Below are 7750 nucleotides of genomic sequence, written 5' to 3'. Positions count from 1 at the left end.
AACCGCGACGATTATCAGTGTCGATCGGGGTTTGGGCGACCGTTACTGATAATCGTGGGCACATCAGTAACGGTCGCGCTAGGACAACCGTTACTGATGAATGGTTCATCAGTGGCGGTGGCTTCTTAACCGACCGCCACTGATGTAACTCGCGAGCTATAACTGTTCATCAGTGGCGGTCGCTTCGCGCGACCGCCACTGATGTATGGCTGGGCGGGGACGGGCATACCCCACTCTGTTCATCAGTAACGGTCGCGCCGGACCCGTTACTGATGTGCCGTTGCATATAGACCGTTTTGTAGTAGTGTGTATTTGTTCCTTCAAAATAGGAGAAATTTTTGCAACCGCACCCAGGCAGAAAGCTATTCCACCAACATTCTGATTCCACGATGCTGATGGCTGAAACAGCGTGCATCTCTTCCCCTGTCTAAGCACCATCTTAGAAAAACATGTTTTTTCAGACAATGTAAGGCATCAAGCTCTCCAAAAGACCAAAACCAAAACGACCATGTACAAAGACAGTTATGATACATCTTTCCAGGAACTCCATCTCAGTGGGCTCCTCCATCAGCAAGCCAGTGACCAGAAATGTATGCAACCAGCACTAACATTTGCCAAGTGGGAGCGAAGAACACGAGACAGAAACCAGACCCGAAAATCACAGCACTAATGTTGATTTGTTTCTATTTTCCAGGGATGTAGAAAGCAACAGCAAGGTCAAGCTTTATGGAAGACGATTGTAAAGGAGTACTACTACTAACTCGGAACACACCGAGAACAAGCTGAGAAGTGAGAGGTTCTCTTCCTCCTCGCCTCCTTTTCTTCTACTAAAATCTAAGCTGCACTAAGGGCATAAGAAGGTCAGCGACGCCGCTCTGACCGCTGCACGGCCTCGGCAGCCGCCGCTCGGTGCTCCTTGCACCAGACAGCATCAACCCAGACACTGGGTCAGGTGCCGGAGCACATGTCCGCGAGGCTGGCCCACAGCTGATCTTCGTCATCCAAGTTGAAACCAAGCTGTTGTGGTTGTTGCTGCTGCTGATGCTCATTGGCTGCCACCGGCATTCCCCACCACCACTTGTTGTCGTTGAACGTCATGCTGCTGCCGGTTTCCCTGTGCTGGTTCTGGCTGTCATAGCTGTTGCTGCTAAGGTCGTTGTACGAGCAGTACTCGTAGCTGATGTCAGACCCCACGTCCCTCTCGAAGTCTGCGACCACCTCGCCATCAGTCTCGACGTTCCTCGCGAAGCGGCCCTGGACCCTTGGCCTGCTATCTGCCAGCGTCTTCCTGCATGCGTACTGCAAGACAATAGGTATTGGTGAGCAAGAGATGCATTAGAGTTGGCAAGACAACGGAACGCATTTGCAGGTTGTGTGTGTGGGGGGTGGGGTTCAATACGGTGATCTTCTTCTGGAAGTTCCTCTGCTGGCGCTTGGTGCGGTACCTCTCAATCCTCTCCTTCCGTTCTTCGGTGCTGTAACGCCCCACCTTCTCAAGAAAAGGTTCAACTACTTCCTGGCTGCAGTTGTCGCCTGAAAATTGGGGTGGTGGCGGCGTCGGAGGTGAAACATTCTTCCCCTGTTTTGCATCATCAGATATGAAAAATGGTTCACAGTGGTTTTGTAGTATGAACTGCAGTTCCAACTTCCAGCTTGAGGCTTTGCATTACCTGCAGGTCACCTGCACTGAAGACACGCCGCATGGTTCCTGGGCAGAACTCCAAGAAGCCGCCAGAGGATGATGAAGGGGAGTAAGAAGCAGGAGGTGGATGCACCTGGCATGCTGAAGGAGACTGGCAAGAGAAGGTGGCATTACGGTTGAGGGCGTCAGGATATTGGAGGTGAAAGGGGAAGGATTGTGTGTTGTGGACATAATAGGAAGGGAGGGAAGAGGGGTAGGGAGGTGGCGCTGAAGCAGCAACGTTGGAAGGAGATATCACAGCACCGTTGTCATGGAAGAAACCACTGCTGCGGCGAGGAATTTCGGTTGGAGCCGTGGGCAAGGAGGCAGTAGAGAAGCTCACTGCATGGTGCATGGAGAGGTCATTGTAGGTGGGCACCGACGAGGAAGAAGGATTGAACATGGCTTTTGGATATGAATCCCTTTGGTGTGTTTGGGGCTAAGTGCAAGTGAAGGGGATTGGTATAAAAAGAGAACATCTGGTGTGCATAGTGTTATACTATACACCAAAGAGGGTAGGGCGGCTAGGGCCACTACTTTTAACAAGGCAGAAATTTCCTAATGTACCAGCTCAGTATATGATCTCTACAGCTAAGAGTAAACATGTCAGAGGATATCATCTACGGAGTAGGGCGGCTAGGGCCACTACTTTTAACAAGGCAGAAATTTCCTAATGTACCAGCTCAGTATATGATCTCTACAGCTAAGAGTAAACATGTCAGAGGATATCATCTACGGAGTAATGCATAGTGAACAATTCAAACTCAGTCAGGCTTACTTGGCAATCAAGCTGTCCAAATGAGCATCAATGAGCTGTGTGGCGAGGCAAATAGCTCCTAGAAAAGTTGTCCCTCTTTCTCTCTAGTGAAGCCATTGCAAATGAGACTCTTTTCCTTGAAAGGAAAAGATGTTAAAAAATATGCTTTCCTTTGATAAAAAAATGAAAAGTAAGCTGAACTTCATAGTTCAGAAGACTGAACAGGTGTCGAAATTCACTGCTAAGGAATATGCTACAACCATATATTAGTTAATAAACACAAGGAGATTGATGCCATTGGCTCTTATTTTTCATTCAACTGGCACAAAAATATTTTTCCACTCAATGATCCTTGACAACAGTACACGCCATGTTTCACAGCTCCAGAAGGAGATTCATTTTCACAAATGAGAACACATCACTGAGAAGGATTTTATACAACACATGCATATATGTGTGTCTACATGGAAAACTTGCACACACATGGATGCAAGAATCAGAGATGATTGACAGTATAATTCTAATTCAGTTGCACAGTCCCTGAACCTTTCATCATTGGAAAAATCTTCAGCCTTGACCCTTGTCTGCAAAGAACAACCCCACCCCGTATGTTCCAATCCTGCAAAGGAAAAAAAGCTGAGATGTGTTACATCTACATGTAGTGTAAGGTTACTAGAAGGTCCAGAATAACAGGTTCAAAGCCTACAAGGGCAGTTCAATGAGAACTAAGAGTGGTTTCATTTTATTTTTCAAACTATGGATTACATGTTAACCAAAATAACACCGAATCTCACAAAATCTGCACCTGGTAGAATCAAATTTACACTTTGTCATGTCTCCACATTTTTACACCTCAGTTTCAAGTATGAAAAGACATCACGCAGAGCATAAGAATGATTACAGGAGAGGTTACCTGATTAATCAAAGCTCTTCGGTGACGCACGTTTCCGGCGGCGAAGTCGACGATGCAGATGGCCGCTGCTCGCTGCAGTTTGCTCCGCCGCCAACACCGATGGATGCCGCCGCCGCGGCGCCGCCGCCACCACTACCACGGAAGACCCAATCCGTTCTCGACAGCGACCGTCGCAGCGAACGAGGTGTGATGGTGACCGTCATCCCCGCCGACCTGGGCTCATCTCCATGCAGGGCTAGGTGGTGGCGCCGCATTTTCCCCCAGATCGAGCGGTGGCGCTGCTCTTCTCATCTCCGGTCGAGTGGGCGGCTGCTGCTCCATCTCTTCCTCCCATCTCCCCTCAGCTGGCGCGGCGGCCAATTAGAGTGGCGGCTTCGCCCGCTCCGCCAGCAGGTAGGCCCAATCGCAGTGCGGCGGCCTCGTCGTGCGGCCGCTGGCTTTTCCTTTTCTTCAGATGGCCGCGGCCGGTGGTTCGGTCGCACGAAGCTTTGGTATTTTCTTTTAAATTGCAAACCAATATTCAGCAGAGACAGGACCAAACTATCCTCGCTCAATTGCGATTTTGCCCTTCAAGTCGAGATACTATTTGGGTGAACCAAGTAGATTAATGATGGAATACAAAATAATACGGACCGTTCGATCGGGATAAATTAACGGCCCATATTAAATCCGGAGTAACTCTCTACAAAAAACACTTGAGCAGCAGAATGCTTAATTTGAAAAATCCATGGATACAAAGCCAAAGCCTAAACAGAACCATCTTCCTCCGAAAACAAAAGCAAAAAATGGCTTGAGTTAATAACATGGCAAAATTGTACATCACTGACAAGAAGTTCACTTGTTCAGATGCACCATACAACAGGAGTAGTAGATCTCGGGACTGGATCTATGAAGAGTAGCATTTGAATAAGAAACCTATTACTACAACACTGAATTTGCAACCTCATGAAATTGGATTAAAATTATTAGAATGGAAAATTTCGGGAAAAGATTGGTAATTCCTCCCTGTTTCGACGAACTGATTAAAGTTGTCAATAGCAAGCAAAGCAATGGTTTTTCATTTTCTGGAAAAACACCAAAGACTCATCAACTTTGACAAAAACTAGCATTTGTCAGTTACAAGTGGCTAAATCAGCCCAAAAAGAGAGAGGAAAAAACAGAGAAATCTTACAATATCCAGAAAAACTTTAAACTAGATAGCAAAACAATATAGATGAAAAATTTTAAACCTCATTTCATATCATGTTATAAGAGTTCAATTTTTTTAGGAACGGGCAGGAGCACTGACTTTTCATTAAGAAGAGAGCAATAAATATTTACAACGAGGTAACGTTATTTCTATAAAAGGGGGAACGCACGAAACCCCGGCACGACACAACCGAGACACCTAGTCAGGCTCAAGTGGCAGACCGACGGCCGAGAGGCCGAAGGCCAAACTACGCTGGGTAATCTCCTCAAAGGCCAGATAGGCAACCTCGACGTAGGTAAGGTGCGTGAGATTGAAGATGCGGAGGTTGCGTTCCTTCCAGGCGTTCCACCAGACATAAATGAGGTGACCGCTCATCCTCCTCCTAGCAGTCTTGTCTTCGTGGGGAAGAGAGGCGTCCCACCACTCATCGACGGAGGCAAAGGGCGCCGTCGTCGCCGCAACCACACCCGTCCAAGCGGCCACCATCCGCCACACACCACGAGTAAACGGACAGGCCACGCACAAATGATTGGCGGTCTCAGGAGCTCCCAAGCACAGTTGACAGGTCGGGTCATGAGGCCATCCCCGAATGGCGAGCCCATCGGCCGTGAGGATGCAGTTCTGCAGCAGTAGCCAAGAGAAAACTTTGCATTTGGGCTCAGCGAAAGCCTCCCAAATTTTGGCGGCCGTGAAGCGGGGATGAGAAGGCATGAATTGGGACAGGTAAGCGGAGCAGCAGGAGTAGGCGCCGTCGGAGGTCCAGATCCAGGTGATGGAATCCGGTCGGTTGGGATCAAGGACGGTGGAACTGACCATCCTAGTCAGGTCCAGGAATTCTCGCAGCTGCTGGAGGGAGGAAAGGCGACCGACAGCTCTAATCCAGTTCCCGTTGAGCAATTCCTTGTATACTGATCTGTTCTTCCGAGACGCGATCTTGAAGAGCTCAAGGGCTTGGGAGCAAAAGGGCCCCTTGCCAGACCAGTTATCGAGCCAGAATTGCGCCGTGTTACCATCTCCCACCGTGATCCTAGTGGACTAGTAGATGCCCGGAACAGTGCCATATCCGTGTTGTCGCAAGGCAGGCAGGAACCCACCCAAGGCCTATCCGGCTCAATCCATTTAAGCCAAGGCCAGCATAGCCTTAGGGCACGCCCAAAACGCTCGATGTCCGTGATTCCCAGACCACCAACGGGCTTCGGCCGACAAACCGTCTTCCAGTTGACGAGCGAGTGACCGCCGCCAGCCGTCTCGCTGTCGTCGCCCTTCTAGATGAAACCCCTCAAAATCCTATCAAGCTTAACCCTGACCCATTTCGGCAGCTTGATCACGGAGAGGTGATAGGTCGCCGTGGATGTCAGCACAACCTTGGTCAGCGTGACGCGGCCCGCCCGGGAGAGGTTCTTGCCCTTCCAACCCTTGAGGCGACCGCCAACCTTGTCAATGAGGGGCTGGAAGTCGATCTTGCGCAGCTTACGGAAGTGGAGAGGCAAGCGGAGGTATTTGCCAGGGAAGGTGGCAATCGTAGCGGGGAAGTCCTCCGAAATGTGGGCCAAATCGACCCCATCACACGTAATCGGGAAGGCCTTGGATTTCGACACATTCGTGATGAGGCCGCTCGCCTCGCCAAAATGCTGCAGGATGGCCGAAATGGTGGCAAAAATGCTGGCATTGTCAGCGTACAAGGAGATCCTGCAGCGGACTGAGCGAGCACCCACAGGCTACAGAAGGCCAACCTCCTCTGCCCGACGGAGGATGACCAGGAGCGGGTCGATTGCCAAGATGAAGAGCATGGGAGAAAGAGGGTCCCCTTACCGCAGCCCCCGGCGGTGCATGAAGGGGATCCCCGGGCAACCATTTAGGAGGACACGCGACGAGGCCAAGGCAAAGGAGAGGCAAATCCAGTCCCTCCATCTCTGCCCAAAGCCCAAATGCTCAAGCACCTCGAGAAGGAAGGCCCAGTCGACGGAGTCAAAAGCCTTGGAAATGTCGAGCTTCAAGAAGAGGCTAGGCGTGCGAGAACAGTGCAGCGCATTAATGACGTTCTGGACAAAGAGGAAATTGTCATGAATGCATCGCCTTTTAATGAACACGCTCTGGCAATTGGACACCAGAGTTCCCAACTTCGGGGCTAATGTAGAGCCAGGAGCGTGGAGAAGATCTTGGACACGCTATGGATCAAATTGATGGGCTTGTAGTCGCTGACCCTCGCCGCGTCCGGCTTCTTGCGAAGGAGAATAATGTTGGCGGAGTTGTGCAGGTGCATGCAATCCCCCCGCAGATCGGCCATCCGCATGATGGCGGTGACCACGTCGCCCTTGATGATCTCCCAACATGACTTGAAAAAGGCGCCGATGAAGCCATTCGGCCCAGGAGCTTTGACCGAGGGAATGGAGAACACTGCCTCCTTAATCTCCATCTCAGTGAAGTCAGCGTCGAGAGCGGACAAGTCGGCCGCCTGGTCCCAAGCAAAGCCCAGTCGAGAGAAGTGGACCTTGCAGAAGCCACACCAAGGTGACCCTGGAAGTGCGAGTGCAGCTCATTTTCCTTGTCAGCCTGAGTGATCGCCACACCCTGTTGGGTCTGAAGCTGCTAGATGAAGTTTCTCCGACGTCTGTCGTTCACCCGGATGTGGAAGAGCTTGGTGTTTGCATCAGCCATTCTGATCCACATGAGCCGGGAGCGCTGCCGTAGCTTGATCTTTTGGAAGGAAAGGTGGCCCAGGTAGCTGCTCCTAAGGTGACGTCGCAAGGTCCGCTCCTCCGCCGAGAGTGGACGGCTCTCCTCCACGAGGTCAAGGCGCCAAATGACCTCTTTGATGATAGCGATCTGATTATCTAAGACCCCAAACCGCTCCCGTTGCCATTTATTGAGAGATTTCGCTGCACGGCTGAGCTTGATGTGGATTATGTGAAGAGCGTCGGAGGAGTGAACGGGCTTGTTCCATGCTTGGGCAACTGTCTCATGGAAGCCGGGGGCACGCAGCCAGACTTCCTCGAACTTGAAAGAAGGCTTACGGCAACTGGGCGTCGCCCCTTGCAGAAAGAGCGGGGCGTGGTCAGAGCACAGCGTGGGCACTGCCATGAGGAGAGCATTCGGAAACATCATGTCCCAATCGTCAGAGCAGAAGACATGGTCGATCTTGGTGAGCACAGGGTTCTCTTGCTCGTTGGACCAAGTGAAGCTGCAGCCACCAAGGTTTATTTCTTTGAG

General features: G+C 50.7%; 1 protein-coding gene across 2 annotated transcripts; it reads right to left on the bottom strand.

The window, feature by feature from the left end:
• Positions 1-660: 660 nt before the first annotated feature.
• On the bottom strand, positions 661-3843 carry LOC100829384 (two-component response regulator-like APRR5). 2 transcript variants are annotated; one of them, XM_024458369.1, is made up of 4 exons: positions 3352-3843; positions 1671-3057; positions 1400-1579; positions 661-1299 (listed from the first exon to the last, which is right to left on the bottom strand). In XM_024458369.1, exons 2-4 carry the CDS (start codon positions 2082-2084, stop codon positions 949-951), a joined length of 945 nt encoding a protein of 314 aa, XP_024314137.1. In that variant the 5' UTR covers positions 2085-3057; positions 3352-3843; the 3' UTR covers positions 661-948. The 2 variants fall into 2 exon arrangements, with proteins under 2 accessions (XP_024314137.1, XP_003566168.1); XM_003566120.4 differs by lacking the exon at positions 3352-3843 and having other exon boundaries at positions 1671-2272; positions 2460-2483.
• Positions 3844-7750: the final 3907 nt, after the last annotated feature.

The sequence above is a fragment of the Brachypodium distachyon genome, chromosome 2 (genome assembly GCF_000005505.3).
Source record: "Brachypodium distachyon strain Bd21 chromosome 2, Brachypodium_distachyon_v3.0, whole genome shotgun sequence".
Taxonomy (NCBI): Eukaryota; Viridiplantae; Streptophyta; class Magnoliopsida; order Poales; family Poaceae; genus Brachypodium; species Brachypodium distachyon.
This window is presented reverse-complemented; position numbering and strand designations above follow the sequence as displayed.